The sequence below is a fragment of the Leopardus geoffroyi genome, chromosome C3 (assembly GCF_018350155.1).
Source record: "Leopardus geoffroyi isolate Oge1 chromosome C3, O.geoffroyi_Oge1_pat1.0, whole genome shotgun sequence".
Classification (NCBI taxonomy): Eukaryota; Metazoa; Chordata; class Mammalia; order Carnivora; family Felidae; genus Leopardus; species Leopardus geoffroyi.
The window spans coordinates 57,451,814-57,477,583 of NC_059338.1; the positions used below are offsets into that span (position 1 = coordinate 57,451,814).

The following is a 25,770-nucleotide window of genomic DNA, read 5'->3' on the forward strand; positions in this document are numbered from 1 at the left end:
CATTTTTGTTTTTAATTTATTACTCTTTTTTCAATAACAACAATTCAGCTCGCGGTTCTAAAGATCAGAAGTCCAGGTGGGCTTGGGTGCATTCCCAAGTTTCACTTAGGGTTTCACAGAGAGAAATTAAGGTGTTGGACAGGATGGACTCTTACCTGGACGCTCCAAGGAAGAATCTACTTCCAAGCTCTTTTAGGTTGTTAGCAGAATTCAGTTACTTGTGGTTGACGGACTGAAATCCTCAATTCTTGCTGGCTGTCAACCAAGAGTCGGTCTCAGCCGCTACAAGGAGCCCACATGCTTGGCACGGAGCCCCCTCCACCAGTAGAACATCGAATCTTTCTCACTCTTCAAATAGTTCTTTCTCTTCTGCTACCAGCAGGAAAAAAATTCTCCGCTTTTAAAGGGCTCTTGAGATTACATTGGGCCCACCTGGATCATCTCATGTTGCTGTATAATGTATCACAGGTGCATTATCTTATCAGATTCACGGGTTCCACCCCATATTCAAAGGCGTGGGGATTATACAAAGGCAAGGGCCATTGGGGGTCATTCTTAGAATTCAGCCTAGTGGGACCTCTTAGAGAAAAACATTTCTCCAAGAGAAATACATTTCTCCAAGAGAAATATTCCTCTCAGAGAAGACATTTTCTACCCAATTCCAGAACAATTATTGTCTGTTCATGCCCAACATTGCAAAGAGGATTTGAGGTGCCTAAGTGATTTATGCCAAGGAAATTTTTCAGAAACAGTGATTTACAGATTAACACAGTTCAGGTGTCTAAGCCTCGGAAGGGACAGAAAGCTGTTCTGAACAGATAGACTTCTCTGAGGCCTTTACTGCTTTTCTTTCTCTTTCCTTTTCTTCTGCTACAGCACTGAATGTACAAAGCAATTGCCAAGAGGACAGAGGTGTTCTCTCTGGAGTCATGATGAGAGGTAAATACTACGGCTGGAGTCTAGGGGACTCGATAATCGTGTTATAGAGAATCAGATGTTCTCACTTTTTGGTCTCAAGATTCCTGTTATCGAGGACCCTAAACTAAAGACTTTTTGTTTTTGTGGCTTATTCCTATTGCTAGTTTCCAGATCAGAAATTAAATCTGGAAAGTTTAATAAACACAAAACGGTACAAGCACACATGCTCTTAGCTTTTGGAGTGATGATTCATCGCATATCAGGTAGCCTCTAGAGTGGAAAAGGAAATAAAGTCTTAGTATTATTATGAAAGTAAGTTTTGACCTTCTGGAACTCTGACAGGTTCCAAGGACTCCCAGGGCTTTTTGGATCACACTTTGAGGCTCACCGACAGATGTAAATACCACCAACTGCATTTCTTCAGATTAATCAACTCACATATTTTGGTGTATTCACTTGTGCAGCCTTAAAGACAAGTCTTTCCCTTTCCTGCTAGGTCATCCCATCCCCCACTGATTTTTGTGGCTGATGTATCTCGTTGCAAAAAGTGTTCTTTGCTGTCACAGGAGGAAATTGAGCTCCATGTGTAGTAACATGTATTAAAGCAAAATAGTTCAAAAATGCGCTCTGTGAGCTTCTGGCAGGATCTGCTAGTTTGCAAATACCACACAGGAAAAGAATGCTTTAAATGGTGCAGCTCCGTCTGCGGTGGAAGTTATCGGGAGAGAATCAGGCTGAGTCAAGCAGAAAGAGGCTGAGAGAGAGATGAGAGAAAGCACCGGGTATTCTTGTCATGCTTTGCCCTTGAAAATTATGCCAAGACTCTTTATTTTTAATAAAGAGATCGATATTTCTTGATTGCTTTAGTGACTCAGGATTTCCCACTTTCCTTTTAAAACACAGGCTATCGCTACGGATCCGTTTGCTTTCTTTGTATCCTGCTTCCAAAGAGGACCGAGATAAAGCTAAAGCCCTTTCATCAGGACTCCATTACGGTCCTTCTATTAAGTGACTTGCTCGCGCTTTCTTCCGTTCGGTGTCTTGGTAAACGCCCCGAGTGCTTAGATCCTGGGGTTCTGGGGTCTGTGGCAGACGAATGCAATTTAAAACACGAAAGCTGCAGGTGGAAAGGTTTGGCATTCCTCCCACCCCGCCCCAAGGTTAAATCTTGGCCGAGTCTCCGGTGAGGAGAGTCTGAATAAACGCGCGTCCAGAGGGACTGTGACTAAGAACCGGAGAGAGTGAGTGTGTGGAGGAGCGCGTTCCGTTCCGTGGGGATTAGGCCCACGGGGAGGAACCCCAGGCCGCCCGCGAGCGTGCTCCGATTACTCTCGGCCTGACTGCCGCGCACCGGCTCTAGAAGCACGCTTTCTCAGTCGCAGTCCTCCATGACTTTCTGCACTAGCAGGGTAGGTCGGGGAACGTCAGCGGACTCGCGCTCAGCCCGCGCGGATTCTCCTCTGCTGGGCCAACCACCAATGGGAGAAGAGTCCAATTCCAGGCATCCACGACGATTGGCTCCGGGCCCGGGGGCGGTGGCGGCGGGGGGCGGACCCGGGGGCGGGTCTCGCTTTGGGGCTCCGGTGCTAACATGTGAGGCGTCCGCAGCCACGGAGGACTGGAGTGCTGCCCGCGGAGGCCGCGGTTCGGCGAGCGCGACCTGGCTCCGCCGCGAAGGGCGAGGGGCGCCGCTGGCGGGTCCAGGTGCCCGCGCCGGGGCAGCGCTCGAGCATCACCGCGGCGGGCGTCGGAAAGGGAACAGCTAGGGCCCGGGCCGCGTCCCCGCCCTCCGCACCGCGAATGGATGTGCCCGGCCCGGTGTCCCGACGGGCGGCGGCGGCCACCGCGCTCCTGCGTACGGCCCGCGTGCCCCGCGAGTGCTGGTTCTTGCCCACCGCGCTGCTGTGCGCCTACGGCTTCTTCGCCAGCCTCAGGCCGTCCGAGCCCTTCCTGACCCCTTACCTGCTGGGGCCGGACAAGAACCTGACGGAGAGGGAGGTAGGCGCGGCGGCGGGCTGGGGGCCGGCGCGGCCGACTGCCGGCGCTCGGGAGGCGGCTCAGGAAAAGAGCGAGTGGAACGGCTCTCGCTCCCCGGAGGCTTTCTGGGCAGGGGTTTCTTGCCCTTCCGCAGCTGGCAGGAGGCTCGGGGCTGGCGCTGCGCTACTCCATGCCGTTTTTCTGTCGTCTGTTGGATTTGTGGGGCATGGCTCGTGTCGGGGTGAGGAGCCCCAGCACGCGTGTGCTGCCGGCGGCGTGCTCCTCACGCTGCTCTGTGGTTCAGCAACTCTCCGCTCAGATTGGTCCAGCAGTTCCTGCTGGGGGCGGGAGGGGGCGCTGCGGGGTACTCGGATAAAAAAGTGGAAACCGCCAGTTGTACTTTGGACAAAGGTTTAGTAAATGATGAAAGTAGGGAACCATGGGGTGCCTGAGAGGCTCCCTCGGTAAGCCTCAGACTCTAGATTTCGGCTGCGATTACGATCTGGTGTTTGCGGGATCAGCCCCGTGCGGGGGCTCTGCCCTGACGGCGGGAGCCTGCTTGGGATTCTCCATCTCTGCCCCTCCCCTGCTCACGTGGCGCGCGCGCTCTCAAACTTTGTTTTTAAAAAAGAAGGAAGTAGAGAACCAGGTGCGGAGTGACCCCTGCTTTCGGAATGGATCTTCCCTCTCCCAGCCGCACCCTCCTCCTTCCCATACCTTACTTTGTTTACCTTTGACTGGATGGACGGGCTCAAATAAGGGCAGGACAGCAAACAAAAATCTATCACCTTAATTTGTTTTGACTTTTAATTAGGTGAGGCTTTTTGGATGTGCTCGAATAAGGGCAGAACGACAAACAACTATCCGTCCCCTTAATTTGTTTTGATTTTTATTTAGTGAGACGTTGTCCAGGGACATGCTGCCCCCCAGCCCCCAAATCCTACCTCCTGGGATAAAAGCAGATACTGAGATGGTATCACATAATTGGCATTTAATTACAGTTTGTCTTGCATGGTGAATTGTTGGTTCACAGATGTTAGTTTTGCTTTTCAACCACAAGCCTGAAAGCTGAAGCCTGGTATTCTTTTCTAGAACACTACAAAGGGTGAAAGATGAGTGAGCATTTATTAGTAACTATTTATTATTTTTCCTATGTCTACTTTTCCTTCCTTCCCCTCCCTGCCCTAGTTGCTGTGAAATTCCTTTTCCATTTAAAGTTTACTCTTCTTCCTGTGGTTAGTAATCACCTCTTTTGAGTAGCAACTCACCGTCCCTGCATAACAGGCCAGAGCAGGATATAATTATTCACAGTCCAGTTTGTTGTTGGCTTTGCCTTTCCGTTTTCAAGGATGCTTAGCAGGGAATTGAAAGTCGGTGTTGGATCCTGGATTGAGGGTTTCATTTGAATTTCTCATATTGTCTTACCTTCAGCAAGTGTCACTGACTTTTACCCAACTTCACCTCTTCTGTTTCTCAGTCTTTTGGACCACTCCACGAAGGACTGTGACAGCTGTTCATTCCCTATTTGAATTTTAACATCGTTAACATTTTAACATTGTGAACAGAATAATTTTACAAGGAGAAAATGACTGCAGTAAATGAGAGAGAATGATTCTGGAGGCCCAGAACTACTACTGACTCTGAAGCAGTACTGCCTGAGCTGCAAATAATGAAAATTTCATGTGAACTGCCATGTGATCTGCACAGTCTGTTCACCTTGCTGGACTGAGGGCCACATGGGGAGAAGAAACATGCTCTCTGTGTTGATATTTGAAAGCTGATCTGTTTTGTCATATGCCCTGGGCCGAGAGTTATGTCATGTGTCATCATGTGCCCTGTCTACTCAGAGCCTTCTGGGGTGAGAGAATATGTTCACTGGCATTGAGGCCGGACAGGGGTGCTAGGGCCCGTAAATATTTGCTGATTTTGTAACAAACACCTAGCACATTCCTGTGCCTGCAAATTGGAGAAGGAGGAGGGCAGAGTTTGAAGAGAAATCTGGTGGTCTAGAAAGGAGTGTCATTTGTTCGTGAGTACCTTGGACCTGGGCTGATTCTGTTGTTGGTGCACAGTATGGCTCCGGCCACCCTCTCCAGAACCCTGGGTTTTTGGAATATCTAAGAACTGAAATAAATAGACAACTTGTTCTTCCTGACTTAATGCTTGCTTTCACCAGTGGGCAGTGAAATGAAAAATGTTACATGATTTTTAGGCACAGTGAATGTCAGGTCATGGTCAGTGATGTTCTGAAGTTTGTATTTACCCCTAGAAGACTTCAGAAGGGCCAACTTAGATCATCTTAAAAGGAGCTATGGTTAACCAAGTCCAAAAGCAAAGGAAGGAGAAGAAGGACAGAATTTCCTCTATCTTTGCATGCTTGAAGGATTTTCTTATTAGATTTCAGGAAAAATGTTAACCCGTTTTTGATACCACTTTATAAGTTTTAAACAGGTTAAAAATGGACTCTGTTCTAATAGTTGAAAGCCAGTCTTTTAATAAAATAGAGTTCCATGTCACCAGCACTTTTTTATTCTTTCATCTTTTTTAGCATATGATTCGACATTCACCACCTTTCTTTGATTTTTTTTTTTTTTTTTTTTTAACATTCTACCTATTCTGTCTGGTATTCAGAGTCTTACAGAATTTGGCTCTTACCTCCTTGACAGCCTTAGCCTCTGCTACATCTTTCTTCTTGCCTTCTTCCATGTGCCCAAGCTTTGTCCACATTAATCTTCTAGTCCAAAATCCAGTATATCCAGTCTCTCATCTACTAGCCTGTGCTCAAAGTTGTGATCTCTGCTTGGAATAAGCTTCCCATACCTACCTGCTGATCTCTTTCTGTTAGCCTCTACCTTTCTTCTCCTTCAAGGTCCATATTTCCTAGCTCTCTTATAATGACGTATGAATATATATCCTAATTAGGTTCAGAACAGAAGTTTCATTTTATTTTATTTTTTATTTTTTATTTTATAGCCATACAGCTTGAAGTGTTGTGTAAAGAAGAGCTTATTAGCTACTTGTTTACTTGAAACTTGATTCTAAAATAAAGTCTAAATCGAATTAGAGCTTAAGATGAACATCTGGGGGCGTCTGGGTGGCGCAGTCGGTTAAGCGTCCGACTTCAGCCAGGTCACGATCTCGCGGTCCGTGAGTTCGAGCCCCGCGTCGGGCTCTGGGCTGATGGCTCAGAGCCTGGAGCCTGTTTCCGATTCTGTGTCTCCCTCTCTCTCTGCCCCTCCCCCATTCATGCTCTGTCTCAAAAATAAATAAAATGTTAAAAAAAAAAAATTAAAAAAAAAAAAAAGATGAACATCTGTTCTCTCTTAACTTTCTGTATCTCAGAGAGAAAACGCAAGCAAACTCTGATCCAAAGACTGGGGGCAGGCACCTGATGATAAAAATCAGTTCCCTTTGCTCACATGGCAGATTTTACCCGAGATAAGAAGGTATTGTCTAGGGTATGGACAATAAGAGTCTGTAATTTGTACATTTTTGCACGGAGGAAGTTTCCCTTCAAGATTAAAAGTACCCATTGAAGAAACATTTTCCGGTGTCACAGTTTGTCGGTGGCAACATTGAAAGAGAAAGGATCTTTTGGAGACCCAGTGACTAAGCTCTGGTGATTGTGTCATTAGGTCTTTAGGTCTTTGTGAATGCCCTATAAAAGCGCCTCCATACTGGTTGAAAAAGGCGCAGGCGATAGAAGTAACCCTGGAACGTAGTCCATGATCGGTAACAGGTTTCCATTTGAAGAAATGAGGCTTTTCAGTATGGTAGATTCAGAATAGCAAAGTTCTGATCCTCCCTCTACCAATTACTTACTAGCTGTGCTAACTTTGGATAATTCACTTAACCTTCCTGTAAGGCCCAGTTTCCTCAGTTGTAAAATAGAGATAATAAAAGCATTTACCACTTAGGCTGGCTGGATTCAACGAAGCAATGTAGGTAAGGCTGGTATCGTAGTGTGTGCACGTCAGCGGAGGTTGCTATTATAATGCTGATAACACTGTGAGAGGGACATTCATACATCTTGGGCTGATCTCTTTCACTGGAGATGAAATCGGTCTTGTATTTAGAATGAGTAAACAAGAACCCATCCCTTCCCCCACCATCACACCTCACCCCACTTGCCTTTAATTTCGTTACTACGCGGCCTTACAGGTTGGGCAATGTTACTTTTCCTCATCTTTATCATCTTAACCGTGGTTTCGAGTTAGGAGTGGATTCGACCCACACATATAAGCACTTTAGGTTGATATTTGAAAGGATGAGGGGCACCGGGGTGGCTCAGTTGGTTGAGCAAAGCCTGCCTTTCAGAAAGCACTTAAAAATTGGGGCCACCGATCCAGACTTTGAAATGGTCATTTGAGAAACTGGCTTCCCTGTATCCACACTAGGACCTTGCTAGACCCTGGGGTAGGCCTAAGAGAGGGGAAAGTCTCCTACGGTGATTGATGCTGCAAGGGTGGGGATGACAGTTCAGTTGATTTACGTAGTTATGTTGTCCCAAAGGGTCTGCTTCAGCTTCAGTCCTCAAGGCTTGAGACCTGTAAATAAAGTAGAATGAATGATTTACATGTATTCTCTCACTTAGTCCTTGCAGCAGACAACCCTGTGGTTGCAGGGCTTACCCTTCTTAATTTTTTTTTTTTTTATTGTTTATTTTTGAGAGACAGAGTGAGACAGAGTGAGAGAGGGGGAGACACAGAATCCCAAGCAGGCTCCAGGCTCTGAGCTGTCAGCACAGAGCCCGATGCTGGGCACGAACCCAGGAACAATGAGATCGTGACCTGAGTAGAGAGCCACCTAGGCGCCCCAGGGCTTACCCTTCTTTTACTGATAATGGAGACTAAGGCTAAAGGGAACTTAAAAAAAAAAAAAAAAAAAAGCCTTGCCTGTAATCACACAGCAAACGATGGGAGTGAAATTCCAGCGGGGTCTTTATGGTAGAACGCTTATTGTAAAGATACCTCTACTTTATCCCAACTTTAAAAATACATTAAAAAGAAAACAAAAACTTCTATTTTTTTTTTCATATTTCAGGCAAGCAAAAAGAAGGACATCAAAGCTGCCTATAAGCCTGTCATCCACAGATAATTATTCTGTCAAGACTGTAGGACAGACTTATCCTCTTGACCTGATCCCCCAAAGAAATTAAACTGAAAATCAGAGAAACCTAATCAAACAGTGGGATCAAGGCTCCCTATTCTGTGGGTAGAAGTAAGAATTGATGATCATTCCCAAACATTTATCCATTTCCAACACAGTTATTGAGCCACGTATCCACACAGCAGGCTAACTGGAAGGCTGTGGCAGGTCAACCCTTGAAGAGTCCACCCTTTTAAGGCAGTGGTCCTCAGCTCTGGCTCAGATAAAATCTCCTGGGAGGTCGTAAAGACTTGCCTTTGGCTGGGCATCCAGATTTTTTAAAACTCCACGGGAGATGTGCAACCACGGTTAGGAACCAGCGCTCTGTGGTAATTGGGGAGACAACACGTTCAAAGCAGTATGGAGAGCTCTGAATGTTACAGTACAGATATTATCTGCTCCAGCAAAGTCTTCCAGGATGAGGAAGGCTTTGAACTAGGCCTTGATGAATGGGGAGGATTTTCAGAAAAAGATCATGGGTTGGGTGCCTGGGTGCCTCACTCCATTAAGCGTTAAGCATCCGACTCTTGGTGTTGGCTCAGGTCACAATCTCCCAGTCTATGAGCTTGAGCCCTGCCTCAGGCTCTGCACTGACCTCGTGGAGCCTGCTTGGGATTCTCTCTTTCCACACCTCCCCTCCTCACACTCATGCACGCACATGTGCGTGCACTCTCTCTCTCTCTCTCTCTCTCTCTCTCTCTCTCAAAATAAATAAATAAATAAACTTTAAAAAAAGAAAAAAGATGATGGGGCGGAAATGGGGAAGTATATTCCAATTATCAGAATTGCTGTCGAGACTTCTTTGGTCAGTAAGGATTTATCAGAGGTGCTGGTAGGTTGTTTTATGAGAATAAATTGTTACGAATATTCCCGGTCCGTTGATCTCGCTAATAGGTTTTTAATTTTCTCTTTTTATCAGGTCTTCAATGAAATTTACCCAGTATGGACTTACTCGTACCTGGTGCTGCTTTTTCCTGTGTTCCTTGCCACAGACTACCTCCGGTACAAACCCGTCATCCTGCTGCAGGGACTCAGCCTTATTGTCACGTGGTTCATGCTGCTCTACGCCCAGGGACTGCTGGCCATTCAGTTCTTGGAGTTCTTCTATGGCATCGCCACAGCCACTGAAATCGCCTATTACTCTTACATCTACAGTGTGGTAGACCTGACCATGTACCAGAAGGTCACGAGTTACTGTCGGAGTGCCACCTTGGTGGGCTTTACGGTGGGCTCCGTCCTCGGGCAGATCCTCGTCTCCGTGGCAGGCTGGTCCCTGTTCAGCCTGAATGTCATCTCTCTTACCTGTGTCTCAGTGGCTTTTGCCGTGGCCTGGTTTCTGCCCATGCCACAGAAGAGCCTGTTCTTTCACCACGTTCCTTCCACTTGCCAGAGAACGAATGGCATCAAGGCACAGAATGGCGGCTTTGTAACCAACACCACGGCTGCAAACCACCTTCCAGGGTGGGAGGACCCGGAGTCAAAAATGCCTCTAAATACGGAGGAGCTGGTAAGTGTGGCCTTACACGCCTTGCGGCGGCTGCTCTGGCTGTTAGAGCAACGATGACAAAACAGACAGGAAAACCCCTCTTGCTAGCCCTTGTATTCATCTTGACTCAGTTTTTTATCCTGGGTTGGTTCACTGGTTCATTCATTTATTGATTAAAGAGAGGGCTGATTTATATTAGGGATGGCCAATACATTCTGTCCTGGGGTGAATAACCTCTAAAGTCAGACCAGCACCACATCACACTGCTTGTGTCAGAGAGGTGCACCTGGGGGAGGGGGGGCAGGGCTCAGTCAGTTAAGCATCTTACTTCGGCTCAGGTCATGATCTCACCCTTCGTGAGTTTGAGCCCCTCATTGGACTCTGTGTTGACAGCTCAGAGCCTAGAGCCTGCTTCGGATTCTATCCATTTCTCTCTCTCTCTCTCTCTCTCTCTCTCTCTCTCTCTCTGTGTCTCTTAAGTATAAATAAACATTTTTTAAAAAATTAAAAAAAAAATGGGGCGCCTGGGTGGCTCGGTCGGTTGAGCATCTGACTTTGGCTCAGGTCATGATCTTACAGTTCGTGGGTTTGGGCCCCACGTCGGGCTCTGTGCTGACAGCTCAGAGCCTGGAGCCTGCTTCGGATTCTGTGTCTCCCTCTCTCTCTGCTCCTCCCCTACTCACACACTGTCTCTCTCTCTCAAAAATAAATAAAAAGATTTGGGGCGCCTGGGTGGCGCAGTCGGTTAAGCGTCCGGCTTCAGCCAAGTCATGATCTCGCGGTCCGTGAGTTCGAGCCCCGCGTCAGGCTCTGGGCTGATGGCTCAGAGCCTGGAGCCTGTTTCCGATTCTGTGTCTCCCTCTCTCTCTGCCCCTCCCCCATTCATGCTCTGTCTCTCTCTGTCCCAAAAATAAATAAACGTTGAAAAAAAAAAAATTTTTTTTAAAAATTAATAAAAAGATTAAAAAAAAAATTTTTTTTTAATTAAAGAAAAACAAAAAAACAAGCCACAGCAGGAGTTGTCTCTTCCTCATCTTTACTGGCTATACAAAGAAAGCCCTCTGAAATTTTTACTGAATAAATAGTTGAAATGATTCCAATAAATGATGAACATCTTCCAGTTTCTGAATTGACGCCTAAAGTATTTAAGGTTAGAAAGTTTTCTCCCTCTTCTGTGCTGGAAGCGATGTCTGGTACTCATTTTCTTTTTATTATTATTATTATTTTTTTTTTACGTTATTTATTTTGGTGGGGGTGGGTGGGGCAGAGAGAGAGGGAGACAGAATCCCAAACAGGCCCTGTGCCATCAGTTCAGAGCCCGATGTGGGGCTTGAACTCAAAAACCACGAGATCATGACCTGAGCCGAAGTCGAATCCTTAACCGACTAAGCCACCCAGGCGCCCCCTGATAATTCATTTTCAAATGACATTTCACCAGAACGGGGTAGTAATGAGTACCACAGAGAAGATAATCACAAGAGGAAAATCTAAGATGGGTGACGGAATACCTATTAATTAAAAGTGTGGCTATGAAATTGTCTCTCAGAGAGGTATGGCATCTGAATAATCCGTCCATCTGCTCTGGCTAGCCGGGAAGGTTAATTGCTTCCTCCAATCACTCACCCTTCTTTATAGCTTCTTATCTTTCCAACAGGTTGTAAGCTGTGAGGGGCAAGGTTCATTCCAACCATACCGAATTGGTCTCAGTTTTCATGGGACATGTTTGGAAACAAGCCTGTTAAAATTCTCACTTTGCAGGTGGGCTCTGTCAGTCCTAAAACCATGCTCTGGGGGCCTTATAGGCTGAAGGAGAGGAGAGAGCCTACAGGAGGAAAGTCTTTGGCTCCTCCCCTGGAGTTAACTCAGATTGTTTCAATGTGGCATCTAATTACCTCTCTTCTGCCTACCCCCACCATTCACTTGTGGTTACCGGTTGAAACGTAGGTTATTCATCCCAAAGAGCTTGAGCTTAGGTGACACTCGTTGTGAAACTTGGGTTACTGGGTCACCTGTGAGCAGCTTCAGTCAAAAGACCAGGGATTAAGTAGGAATGAATTGCCAGTTCCTTCATGTTGGCAAGTCAACCCAGGGCTGATGGAGGAGGGAAAGAGTTAGAATCATGAGGAGTACAAAAAAGTAGAAAGCTGTAGATCTCGTGTAGTAGAAAAAAAAAGAATAAGGATCCTTTGTTAATTGTTTCAAAGATGTGAAATGGCTTTAGTGGAAATTAGTATCCATATACATACATATAATACCTGTATACATATATATCTTAAATATTAACATTGGTCATAGTTCTAAAGATTTTTATAGACCAGTAAGTTTTAAACCATTTTGAACATAGTAAGAAAGAATAAGAAACATAGTAAGAAAGAAACACATTTTACTTAGGAACCAGTACCATTCATAGGTGTGTATATATTTTAGATATAACTGAAGCAGAGGTTTTACAACACTTGATTCTGGTGCATTCCATTCAGTTTATTTTTTTTATCATGCAGATCACTGCCCACTGGATTGACTTTATTACCTGTTAATGAGCTGTAACCTACCACTTACAAAAAACTCTGTCCTAGACCAACTTGATGTTTGTTGTTTATAGATACGCAAGATGTCAGTACTTGACATGCTGAAGAATTATGAAATTCTAGAGTTAGAAGTGATTCTACCCACAGGTCACAGGACCATCAGAGCATCTTACAGTGACAAGGGACTTTAGATCTCATCATCCCTCTCATTTTAGAGATAAGGATAGGGAACAGAGATTAGTGACTTATGCAGAACTGTGCTGATATACTCCGAAACATAACTAAAGAGCATATAGGAGACTCCCCTTGATCTGTACTTCACTCCATGAAGTCTTTCCCTGGGGTGACAGCATGGTGAGAACCATCGTGTTGGCTACAGTGTGGTAAAAGTTAGACTCAGGTCAGTTCCATGATATCCTTGGTTCCGCTGCTGACCCCGTAACAGGCAGTCGTGACTGCTGGACAGCTGTTCGGGGCCCAGACGATGCTGTTTCTCTTTCACGAGCCTGAAGGAGAGTCAGAACATGGCTGTCGGGGATCATAGTGCCATTTGAAGTTGAAAAAGCCCATAACTGAACCATAAATCATAACTGTAGTAAATACAGTAAAAAAAAGGGGGTAGGTAGACGGGTGGGTGGTTTGATCTTGATCTTCTGGAAAGGGAAGATGAAGTAGGAGTCAGAGCGATAGCCCTTGTCCGCAAGTTACCTTAAGGTGTTTGTGAGTCCTTTTCAGAATGAGCCTGTTGCCGTGGGGCCCAGCGTGTTGACATTACAGCAGAGCTGGTGATTTTCTTTCCTAAATAGGAAACGGGATTCCTTCTGTGCTTGGCTTGTAGTTGGATTTGCTTTATTTTAAATTGCTCATTCGCTAGAAATGATGTAAATTAAGCCACTTCTTTAGCACAGCCCATGACACGTAATGAATACCTAATAAATGACACCTGTTAACATACCTATACTTTTATTGGTAGACAGATGCCCTTTGCTGTTAGTAAGCATTCGCATTCTTGGCGTATGTGTGTGTTTGAGCTTTATAGAACACTGACTGTAGCAAAATTAGTGTTTCTACTTTGTATGCAAGTAAGATCATTTCCAGCAGCACACTATAGTGGATTTCGAAGGAGGGGAAGTTGAAACCTGGACTCTCGTACTCACCAGCAGGGTAATCTTGGGCACGTTTCTTAATTCTTTGAGACTTAATTTCCTCATTTGTCCGTCTCCCTCACCGGGTTATTTCAAGTATTAAATACCACAATGTAAATGAGGGAATGACCAGGTTACCTCTGGTCTTAACCTTATGAAAGATGTCACTAGAATCTGGTAGTGATTCCATACCACTAATTCTTTAACCGAGACCACTCTTTTTTTTGAGAGAGAGGTGGGGGGAGACAGAGGATCTGAAGCAGGCTCTGTGCTGATGCGGGGCTCGAAATAACAAACCCTGAGATCATGACCTGAGCTGGCTTAACCGACTGAGCCACCCAGGGGCCCCCCTGAGGCTACTCTTAAATGTAGAATGTTAAACCAGATGATCAGTAAACTTTCCTTAGCTCTAGCATACTGAGTTTTATGAACTGATTGATCTGAAAGCACTTTCTTTCTTCTGATAGGTAAAGAACACATAATATCATAGGAGTGGTTTAATTGTAGTCATCAGCCCTTGACTTAAATCTTCACAGTTTAGGCATTAAACCCTACCTATCTCCCCTCTCCCCCATATATTTTCCTATTGTATGTAGAATAAATTCAAAAATTCTCATTACGGACTATGAGACCTCATACAATCTGACCCTTTGTGACTGCCCTTCATTCTCATCTTCATGGCTGGTTCCCTTATGTCAACTCAGGTATCAACTCAGAAGTCAGCTTTAATCACTACTTGCCAGTCCATTACCCTGTTTATTCTCTTCATGGTATCATTCTTACTGTCAGCTGTCTTGTCTGTGTGTTTATCGTCTGTCCTCCTTACCAAAATGTCAGTTTAAGGAGGACAGGGACTTTTCTGCTGTATTCCCAGGATCTAGAACATTGCCAAACGCGCAGTATGGACACTCGTCAATATTTGTTGATTGCATAAGTGAGTCATGATAGAGTACAGAGGAAAGGAGCATGTATTGAGCACTTGCTGCATACCGCACAGTCCTCATTTAGTTCTTCCAATAGCCTGTTGAAGTAAACATTCATTTCCGTTTTGTAGCAAAAAGCCTAAGACTTAGAAATTGGTTCCATCTGCAGGCAGGCAGGTGTGTTTCTGTCGCACTTCATCATTATCGTCTCAGCTGTCTTTCATTTTAACCTGGGTGCTGTGCTAAGTACAGTGGGACTGTACTCCCACTTAACACTGTGGGACAGTGCTAAGAATCTTAGGTTCATGAGCTCGTTTAATTCTTACTAAGACTGTGTTGTAGGTGTCACTATCCCCATGTTACAGTTGAGGGAACTGAAGCGTATGTCAGATAACTCACCCAAAGGCACCTACAAACAGCACAGTCAGAATAAACCCAGATCAGGGCGCCTGGATGGCTCAGTCGGTTAAGCGCCAATTTTGGCTCAGGTAATGAACTCACGGTTTGTGGGTTCGAGTCCCGCGTCGGGCTCTGCGCTGAGCTGAGCCTGGTTGGGATTCTCTCTCTTCCTCTCTCTCTTCCTCTCTCTCTGCCCCTGCGTGCTTGCTTGCTCTCTCTTTCTCACACATGCTCTCTCTCTCTCTCAGTAAAATAAACCCAGATCTAGTTGACTTCAAAATCCACTATAATAGAGACTCCTATTCCTTGGTAGAGAAATAACTCCAAGTTTTGTCATTTTGCTTTTAAGCGTCAGAACCCCTTTTTTGAGTGAAATCTGAAACCACGTGCCCATTTTGATAAACGAGTGAGCTGAGCCTAGGGATGGTGTGAGTAGGCCCAGCTATGGAATATTGCTTGGTTCTCATTCCACTGAGATTTTCCTAGCATTTCAGGGAGAAATGGCCTTTATTTACTTAATTTCAGGAGTCGCTATATATGTATGTGTGTATATATATATATATATATATATATATATACACACACACACACACACACACACACACACATATATACACACACAATATACAGCTAATAGATATATCATCTGAATAGGAAAAAAATTTTTACTGATTTTATAAAAAAGACTCCTACTTCATTTTTTTAATGAAACAAAACAGAAAACTACATAAAAAGAATTCAGAATCCTCTGAACTGCTGCTCCCAAAGATTACCACTCTTAATAGTTTAGTGACCTTCTTCCTAAACATCTCTTTCCATATACACATGTGTATGTATTCATAGGTATACATTTTATAGTAAATGAAATTATAATCTACATGTAGTTTTGTAACTTGATGGTTTTTTGTTTTTTGTTTTTTTTACTCAGTGTTATGTAATACTTGCTTTCCGATGTCTTTTCATGCAAAATAGCTTTCTTTCGGAATCCAAAGAAATGGAACCATAATGGTGCGAGTGACTGGTGGGAGGTTTGTGTTGGGCTGGTAGTCTCCCCCCAGGCTGGCCCTGAGCACAAAGCCACAACTGTTGTGTAGAGACTTGTGTGAAGGACATAGTCTGCCTTTCGACTCTCCCTTTTTCCCTTGTGGTCACAAACCGTTCCCTCTGGATGTCTCCAGTGAGACCCCTGCCAATGGGTATGTCTGAGTTGGGATGGAGGAGAGAGTGTGTACATGGCTGCACCCCCTCCCTGTTACAGCTTAATGCCCTTGAACTTCAGGTGTCATCTCCCCCTGAAAAAGAATAGCCAAAGACAGGCCTCTAAGCCAACTCTTAGCAGGTTGTTAACGCCCTAACTTCAGGTTTAGGAACTAAGGCTCTGTGAGCCTACCAGGCCAAGGCAAGAATGACTATTCTTGGAGCAATATAAGTGCACAACAGGCCAGAGCAGGAGAGAGAGTGTCCTAGAAGCTTTTGATGTGTGGCGAGAACTCTACTGTTGCTAAATTGCAAATATACTACAACGGCATCTTCTCCCGTGCTCTTGTTACTTCCTTTGCCTAGAATGTTCTTCATTATTTCTCTATTCACATCTTATCTGTCTCCCAAAGTCTATCTCAAACACCAATTCTTCCTTGATACAGATTTTACTTTGTTTCTTGTCTTGTTTCTTAATAACAGACGTATGTTATTCCCATCAGTTAAGGCTCACTCCGTACGTTTTTGCTATGTTTCGGATATTGGAACATCACCAGCAGAGGAAACAATGATAGTCCTCTTGTCATCAGGAAAATACGTTTGCTGTTTGTAGCAAGAGTTAGTATCGGGACTGTGTCCTTCAAAAGCACTTAATAAAAGAAGCAAATGCGCTTGAAAATTTCTACCCCAGCCATTGTTTTTGGCTACAGATGAGTCTCCCTCTGCACAACGGGGCTGAGAAAACAGTGGTATTTAACTTGGTCTGGCAAACACCTAACTCTACCTACTGGAAGGTGCTGTTTACAGGTTCTCGTGCCCCTCAAGACATGTGGCCTCCAACCAACAAGAGCAAGTTGAATTGTGCGGCTGCCACCGATGTATTTACAGATCTGGCACGTAGCTCCTGTCACACATCCTGGCGCTTATGTGCTGCTTCACGATGAGCTCCGCTTTGCTCCATTTGGGTTCTCTCCTCTTGCCTTTCCGTGTTAGCCACAAAAGTGTAAGTTCCTGTCGCTCAGGAAGTAGGGCATACTTGGATAAATTAGACCTTAGATAGGAGTTAGAGACTTCTCCTGGGGTGTCTGGGATTTCACGTTGTCTTTGTGGCATGGTGTGGGGATGGCACATAGCTCGGTAATGCCTCGGTTTGCCCCATTACAAACGCGGTGGCTTTATTACTTCATTATAGTGGTAGTATTTCCCGTTGTACAAGCATTGGGTGATATAAAATATAAAAAGCGTAGGAAAGAAAATTAAAGTCACTAATCACCTTACTACCCTCTAAGTAGAGAACTGCTGCTAATATTTGGGTCTGGTTTTTCCTAAGGTTTCTGTCTCAACCATTACTCTACAGTGAATCGGTCAGTTTTAAGGATAGGAAGTTCTCACTGACAAACCCTAACTGACCGGTGATTTAATAAGGTTACTAACGGTTGCTTATTCTGAACGTCGCTTGCCACCGTGTGGGGAGATGTGGGGTGGCATCTCACTTTGGCTGAAACGTGCAGTCTTTGACCATCTTTCTACCTTCACTTGGTAAACAGTACATCGTTGCTGGGTTGATTACATGCAGCTATGCTACTGTTCATAGAGCACTAAAAGAAAAAATCGTACTATATATATACGCAAACGTGCGCGCACACACACACACACACACACACACACACACATCTCAGAGATTTCGCATGTCCTGTCCCAGACCACCGCAATAAAGCAAACATTGGAATAAAGCCAGTCAAATGAATGTTTGGATTTCCCAGTGCACCTACAAGTTGTGTTTACATTATACTGTAAATGTGCAATGGCAGTATGTCTGAAAACAAACAAACAAACAATGCATGTACTTTAGTGTAAAAATACTTTGCTAAAAACTACTAACCACCATCTGGGCTTTCAGCACATTGCGATCTTTTTGCCGGCTGCAACTTGTCCGCCAGCACCTGCCACCCCACCTTGCATTGTACGTGGTGGAGACGGCTTCTTTCCTTGACCCACGTGAGCCAGCCTCTGCTGGCTTCACGCTTTTCTTCTGCGGCCTCTTCAGCTGCCTGAACCTTCACAGAATTGAAGAGCTCGTGAGGGCCTTGCTCCGGGTTGGGCTTTGGCTTCGGTGCAACACTGTGGCTGTTTGAGCTTCTATCCAGGCCACTGAAACTTTCTCCATGTCAGTGATGAGGCCATTTCACTTTCTTATCAATTGCGTGTTTCCTGTAGTAGCACTTTTGATCTCCTTCAAGAACTTTTCCCTTGCATTCACAAACTGGCTACTGTTGAGCACAAGAGGCCTAGCTTTCTGCCCGTCCAGGCTCTCGGCTTGCCTTCCTCACTGAGCTTAACCATTTCTAGCTTTTGATTTAAAGTGACAGACGTACGCCTTTTCCTTTCACTTGAACCCTTCGTGGCCACTGTAGGCTTATTCCTTGGCCTCATCTCAATATCGTTGTGTCTCAGGAAAGGGGGAAGTGGAGGGAGACTAGCCAGTCGGTGGAGCAGTCAGAACACACGCAACTTGCACTGATTAAGTTGGCCGTCTTCTGTGGGTACGCTTCATGGCTCCCCAGAACAACAACAGTAGTAACTTCACAGGTCACCATAAAAAATGTAATAGTAATGAGGGGCGCCTGGGTGGCTCAGTCGGTTGAGCGTCAGACTTCGGCTCAGGTCGTGACCTTGCAGGTTGTGAGTTCGAGCCCCGCGTCGGGCTCTGTGCTGACAGCTCAGAGCCTGGAGTCTGTTTCAGACTCTGTGTCTCCCTCTTTCTCTGACCCTCCCCTGTTCATGCTCTGTCTCTCTCAAAGGTAAATAAACGTTAAAAAATTCTTTAAAAACAATGCAATAGTAATGAGAAAGTTTGAAATCTCGTGAGAATTCCCAAAATGTGACGCAGAGACATGAAGTGACAGATACTAGAAGAAACCTGGCTCTGACAGGCTGGCTCCACACAGGGTTGCCACAAACCTTCCATTTGTTAAACACACAAATTTGCAAAGTGTAGTGAAGTGTAGCACCACAAAATGAGGTAGGCCTGTATATACACCATTTATATGCATAAAAATAGGGGCACCTGGGTGGCTCAGTCGGTTGAGTGTCCAACTTCGACTCAGGTCATGATCTCACAGTTCATGGGTTCGAGCCCCACATCGGGCTCTGTGCTGACAGCTCAGAGCCTGGAGCCTGCTTCGGATTCTGTCTCTCCCTCTCTCTCTGCCCCTCCCCTGCTCACGCTCTGTCTCTCTCTCTCTCTCTCTCTCTCTCTCTCTCCAAAGTAAATAAACATGAAAAAAAATGTAGATGTGTATAAATAAATAAGCGGTTGCCTTTCACAAGGAAAAAGACGAATAGAAAACCGGGTCTATACAGTTGCTTTCTGTAGTCGCCTTCACAGTATTTGCACCTTTCTCTCCGTTTGCTGTGAAGGAACCCACGCCGGAGCGGCTCCTCGTGCTGAAGGTCCTGTGGGATGACTTCCTGATGTGCTACTCCTCCCGGCCTCTGCTCTGCTGGTCTGTGTGGTGGGCCCTGTCCACCTGCGGCTACTTCCAGGTCGTGAACTACGCACAGGGCCTGTGGGAGATGGTGATGCCCTCTCGCGATGCTGCCATCTACAACGGCGGTGTGGAGGCCGTGTCCACCCTCCTGGGTAAGCGGTGTGGGGCGGCACATTCCCCCGGAGGTCAAGTCCGCCACGATCTGATTTTTCTCTGCCCTCGGGAACTGGAGGTGACCCCCCAAGGCCTGGTTTATTTGTTTTGAGCTCTGGCTTTCTGATTTAGGGAGAAATTCAGCAGTCCTCCAGTTGCGGGTGGCCGTGATTCGCAAACTGGAGTCCTTTATACCCTGTCGGGAAACCCAGTGTACTGGTTTGCAGAATTGTCCTCCTATGCGGGTTTGCGCCATCTCCGGGTGTTTTGGGTGCTTCCGTCACTCAATGTGACGCTTGGGAGTGGCATGATACAAGTCTGTGACAATAACTAGCACACGTTGAGTGGTAATATGTACCAAATGCTGTCCTAAGGACTTTAGGTATATTAACTCAGTCCTCACAAAACTCCTGAGACAGTTATAGTTACAGGAAACCCAGACTGATAGGTTAATAACTCGCCTGAGACAGTACAGATGGTACGTAGTCAGGTTAAGGTTTGAACTCAGAGCCTGTGTCCTTGACCATTATATTCTGTCGTCCCGTTCTAATTTGTTGGCCTATCTCATACGGTTCTTTTTTTTTTTTTTTTTTTTAATGTTTATTTATTTACTTTGAGAGACAGAAGGCGAGAGAGAGGGGTACCCGGGTGGCTCAGTCGGCCGAGCATCATCCGACTTTGGCCCAGGCCACGATCTCGCAGCTCGTGAGTTGGAGCCCCACATGGAGCTCTGTGCTGACAGTTCAGGGCCTGGAGCCTGCTTCGGATTCTGCGTCTCCCTCTCTCTCTGCCTCTCCCCCTCTCGTGCCGTGTGTGTCTCTCTCTTGTCTCTCAAAAATAAATAAACGTAAAAAAAAAAAAAAAAGGCAAGAGAGAATCCCAAGCAGGCTCCACGCTGTCAGCGCAGAGCCCAGTGCGGGGCTTGAACTCACGAACTGTGAGATCATGACCTGAAATCAAGAGCCTGGACGCTTAACCAACTGAGCCGCCCAGGTGCGCCCCCTCATAAGGTTTTTAGACGGCATTCCGTGCTTTCTGTAAACACTTCTGACTGTGTCTGGCACTTAGAAGGCACTCTGCACATCTTAGCTATGGTTACCAGCGTCATCGTTTTCCCAAAGAGAGGAGATGCCCTTTTGCCATGCTCTGGACTGCTGCTTAGGCAGGAGGAGAGACGATCCCTCCCGCCGTGTCGTGTGGTCAGGCCGGAAGCAGCGGCTCTCTTTGACTCCCGCCTCTGCGTCCACCTCAGCACCCTGTTCCTTGGCGGCACCCCTGGGTCTGCGTCCTCCCGTCTCCTCGCCAGCTGCTGTCATCTGGTCTCTTCGTGGTCTCTCAGTGGCTCCAAGTTACTTATTCCGTCAAGTCCCAAATTCTCTGCCTTTCCAGGCCCTCCATAATCTTGAGCTACCCTATTTGTAAGTTACGAGATTTTAAAATGTAATAACCCGAGCTGAATTTTTAGTTGATTGAAATCGCGTTTGTGGAGCAAAATAACTAGAGCGCTTTTCTCTCTGCATTTTGTAGGTGCTGTTGCCGTGTTTGTAGTCGGCTACATAAAAATATCCTGGTCTACCTGGGGGGAGATGATGCTGTCTCTGTTTTCTCTGCTCATCGCCGCCGCGGTCTACATCATGGATACCGTGCAGAACATCTGGGTGTGCTACACGTCCTACGTCGTCTTCAGGATCATCTACATGTTACTAATCACTATAGCAACGTATGTGTTCTGCCTCAAGGAAGCGCTAGGAAAAGCTGTGACAGGATAAACTTCTTGGTCTCTTCACAAACCCATGAAAAGTGTAGGTTCCCCTCCCGAGGGAGCCTCGAGGGCGAGGTTCATTTATGTCCTTGGTCCCGTAGTCCCGCTCTGTTCAGATGCCTGCACGAGATTTACAGCGTTTGGCAACAAAGTGCCTTTCACTTGGTTGGGAAGGGAATTACCCAGCAGCAGAAAGAAGGGGCTGCTCTTCATAACTGAAGCAAAAGTCGTAACTACCTGGGGAGTAATTCCTGTCTACTCATCCTTTTGTGTTTTGTTTTGTTTTGTTTTGTTTTGTTGAAGTTTTCAGATCGCTGCCAACCTCAGCATGGAGCGCTACGCCCTAGTGTTTGGTGTCAATACCTTCATTGCGCTGGTCCTGCAGACCCTGCTTACTCTCATCGTGGTGGATGCCAGCGGCCTCGGCTTAGAAATTACCACCCAGGTAAGAGTTGTGTTTCGACACGCAAGGTGTTCCAGTCATAACGGCAGGTGATCAGAGTGACCAAGTCGAGCATGCCTACTGCGAGCCGGTTCAAACAGTACAGACAGATATAAAATAAAAAGTAGGAGTGTTCCCTCCTTCCTTTGGCCAACCCCCGTCCTGAGTTCTTTTCTCCCTGGAGGATGGTGGGACCGTCATCTTTTTGGCGAGGACCTAGAACGTTTTTGAGCGTCACTCGAGAGCCTGACAGAGGCGAGAAGTAATGTTGGTGCCCTCCAGGCCGAGCTTTTCCGCTGCCTCATCCATCATTTCCCTCCATTTTTTTTTTTAATTTTTTTTTTAACATTTATTCATTTTTGAGAGACAGAGAGAGACAGAGCATGAGTGGGGAAGGGGCAGAGAGAGGAGGAGACACAGAATCCGAAGCAGGCTCCAGGCTCTGAGCTGTCAGCACAGAGCTCGACGCGGGGCCTGAACCCACGAACTGCGAGATCATGACCTGAGCCAAAGTCAGACGCTCAACTGACTGAGCCACCCGGGTGCCCCCGTTTCCCTCCATTTTTAATTCTGTACGTGGAATACTGGCTCCTGTGTGTGAGATGCCCTGCTTCGACTCACCCTTCTGAAGGCTCCTCCCTTCTTTATTAAAAATGCCGCCTGCCCAAATAGCAAGGTAATGACTTCTGATGAACAGCAGTAAGATTCTTAACATATGACCCATTGAGAAAACACCTGCACAAACGCCCAAAGCCAGCGTGGACACTCTTATTCATTCTGGAACCGTGTGTCGTGTATGCCTTCGTGCATTGTGAGTTAGTAGGTGGGGCTTGCTCTGTACTTTGGCAGAATGGGCAACTGAATCAAAAAGTGCCTACCCCACCCTCACCCCCAGCCCAGCCCAGCCCAAATGATTCCTTCTCCATTATTCCCTCCACACTTAAGATACTAGTTTTCTTTCAATACAAAGACCCAGCACATTAGCAGTAATGAACTTTGTACTGAAAAATCTAAAAGAGAAATCGTAATCACAGTTGGTAATGTGCACTAAGTGCTTCCTGTGTGCCAGGCACTCTATAGAATTTTACAGAGCTGCAGGCAGGATTGGACATTGAGAGAACGAGTCTGAGAGATGTTAAGTAACGTTCAGTGTTTAAGGTCACGTGGTCAGTAGTAATGTGGCAAAGCTAGGCTTTAAACCAGCTTCAAGGCCTAATTATCTCTCCCTGGATGGTGGTGCCTCAGAAAGGTGGGCGGGGAGTGGGGGGAGTAGAGCGGGAGCGCATTACTTTCTGTTTCCCAGTCACTACCAGCAGTGAAAAGCTTGAGAGGACTTCTCAAGGGTTAGGCGCTCAGATTTGGAATGGAGGGTGGGAGAGAAGCCAAGTGCTTGTCCTCCTGCTGTAGAAGCGGCAGGTTTAAAAATACGGGATTACAGAATTTTGCAGGCTGTGCCGAAACTCGGCCATGATTAATTAACAGGTTTCCTATAGGAAAATGTATCCAAATTGTAAAGAACCTGGCTCAGAGTGACACTCTTACCGCACAACCGAGCCAGCTTCTAAGTACGTCGTGAGTTATTTTCAGAAGGTGGTGATGAAGATGTTGATAAACTGTATAGTCACCTTAAAATACTGGCCTAGAGAAGATTCTTACAAAAAGTCATCCTAGGGCGGAATATAGTAGACTCTCTACTGCCCTCCTCTGGGGAGGAATAGAAGTTCTTTATCTTCAGAATTTGGCCTGGTGGTCGTACTTTAACCTATCAGCTTGAGGGAAGAGACCGTGATGCAATGGTAACAACAGCAACAAAAATAAAAGCAGTTTCAATTATAACAACAGCAACAAAAATAAAAGCAGTAGTATTATCAGCTTTAGCATTGTGTGGATAAACACATATGATTTCATCCCTTCCCAGTGACCCAGAAAAAAATGGGGGATATTGTGACTTCCCGTTTTGTAAATGAAACCCAGGCTCAGAGATGAAGTATTTCGGTCAGAGTCACCCGGCTCGCCGGGGATGGAGTCCAGATTTGCGCCGAGGCGGTCAGGCTTCAGTACGACCACGCTGTGCTGCCCCTTGCGCTGCCCGTGCCGGGCACATCGTGTGAGCACACGGTGTTTTTTGAAGGTTTATAGAGACACTGAATATACCTTTAATCATAGGAGGTGTTCACCTATATCCAATACAATGTCTCCTCTTGTAATCGATAATTCTCTAAATTATCCCTACCCCTTTTAGTTCCTGATCTACGCCGGTTATTTTGCACTCATCGCTGTGGTTTTCCTGGCCAGTGGTTCAGTTAGTATTATGAAGAAATGCAGAAAGCAAGAAGACGCGGAATCAAGTTCTCGAGTAACCACTTTGTGATACACTGCTTAGCAAACTCTGCACAGCAACTGTGCCTGGATATATTTAATTTTTTAGTATGTAGACATGTTTATGAACGTGCTTTTTAAGGCTTCAGAGCAGCCAATTGACTTTACCTTGTGCTCCTAGAGTAACAATCCTGTTTAGGGGAGTCAGAGGCGAAGTTTATCTCGCGGATTATTTATGGAAGCTAATTTAAGGATTACTGTCTTCTGATAACAAAAGTGAACTTGATTTTGAAAACCGGGTACTCAAGAGCACTCAAGCAACACGTGGCATTTATACTTGACAGTGAGTCTGGTGTCTCAGAGGCCTGGTTCGGGACCAGGGCTCTGCGGGCCACAGGATACTATGTTCCAACAGCACCTGTGTCTGTTCAACTTCACTCGTATCTCTTTGTTACTCATGTGCATTTGTGTTTCTACAGATGAAAGTTGTTTTTATCACCGGCAATATTTGCTCTGGTTTGCTGTTCTGTCCTATTGGGAATGTGTGTCATTTCTAATTTTTAGTTATTTTTAAAACACTTATTGTATGAATGTTGTCAGTTTCCATCTTGACAATTTCGTATTTGTGTAGATGGTCTTTAGAAGTACACTTTTGCGTTATTCATATGCTTCCCAGAGAAGCTCTTTTAGTTAGAAAATAAGGCAAGTTTTGAGGCCTGCTGATAAATAGAAATGAAGACACCTAATCAGAAAACTTAAGTTCTATTTGCCTATCTTTTAGCCTTGCGTGTGAAGGACTATTAATCCTATAAGGAGAAGATCATCTATGAGCTAAAGATACCACTAGCCCAACCAGCTCATTTTGTATTTGCACTCCCTTTTATTTCCAGAATAAAATGAGAAGTCTTTTTTTTTTTTAATATCTTCATCCCTATTTATAGTTTTTGTATGCTTTGTCCTTCTTATCCAAGATCAAGATGTCATTAGGAGTTAGATTTGTTGGATTATTACAAGGCCTTTTCAAAAACTGAGACTCTTTTTGATTATTTCAATGGGACAGGAACTAGGATAGACCTGATTCCTGCATTTTGTACATTAAATCTGCCTTTGTTTCGAAGGGCGGATCATCTTGGAATATCTGCTTAAAATAATAATTGCTAGTGGTTCCATTTCCAGGGTACTTGGAAAAAATGTTGTGTATACATTTAATTCTGTAATTAGTCTACCAAGTGGCTGCTAGTGTATGTGAGTCATGATAGCTATTTTAAAGCCAACTTTGTTGCCTTATCTTGAAAAAAAACCTAGGTTAATTTATTTAGAATAACACAGGTACACAGTGTGAATACTAGTTTCAAGATTCCGGAATTGACATATTTGTTTAGTGTAAGCGGCAATTCCAGAAGTAAATGCAGATGAGTATAGGTCATTTTCCATTCACCTTCCCTTCTGATCAAGGGAAGGAAAAGAACACTAAGGGAAGGGGAAGCGATATTATGAAAGTACAGACTCTAATTTTATACCTTATCTTTGGTTTTGCTGCGTAGGGAATTGTTCACTCAGAAACAAGTAGAAAAGTGATGTTCAAGGGATTTTATTTAATGTTTTTTAATAAAATGGTGGTACAATCACATCACTCATGTTACCAAAGCAATATTTCCCTAGAATTCAATTCAAAGTTTGTGGTGCACCACTGGAGCCTTGACTTATTGAAGACAATAACAAGGTCATCTCCTGGCACGTGACCATATTTATAGAACGCCCAGACCAGTGTGCAAGTTGTGCTGTGTGCAGTTTTGCAGAGAAGTGAAAAACATCTGTACATTTTATCCAACTCTGTATAAATTATGAAATTATTTTTATTAAATAAATATTTTACATCCTA

At 45.2% G+C, this 25,770-nt stretch overlaps 1 protein-coding gene across 2 annotated transcripts; it reads left to right on the forward strand.

The window, feature by feature from the left end:
- SLC19A2 (solute carrier family 19 member 2) lies at positions 1-25,770 on the forward strand. Of its 2 annotated transcripts, none has more exons than XM_045453004.1 (6): positions 1-2,916; positions 8,963-9,550; positions 19,142-19,364; positions 20,893-21,085; positions 21,431-21,572; positions 23,812-25,770. In XM_045453004.1, exons 1-6 carry the CDS (start codon positions 2,719-2,721, stop codon positions 23,938-23,940), a joined length of 1,473 nt encoding a protein of 490 aa, XP_045308960.1. In that variant the 5' UTR covers positions 1-2,718; the 3' UTR covers positions 23,941-25,770. The 2 variants fall into 2 exon arrangements, with proteins under 2 accessions (XP_045308960.1, XP_045308961.1); XM_045453005.1 differs by lacking the exon at positions 1-2,916 and adding an exon at positions 2,990-4,753.

Bases quoted from the DNA above. Each gene is read 5' to 3' on its own strand.
- SLC19A2 (XM_045453004.1), top strand. From the start codon at position 2,719: ATGGATGTGCCCGGCCCGGTGTCCCGACGGGCGGCGGCGGCCACCGCG. The intron at 19,365-20,892 runs GTAAGCGGTGTG...TGCATTTTGTAG, and splicing joins GGCCGTGTCCACCCTCCTGG to GTGCTGTTGCCGTGTTTGTA. The intron at 21,086-21,430 runs GTATGTGTTCTG...GTTTTGTTGAAG, and splicing joins TTACTAATCACTATAGCAAC to TTTTCAGATCGCTGCCAACC.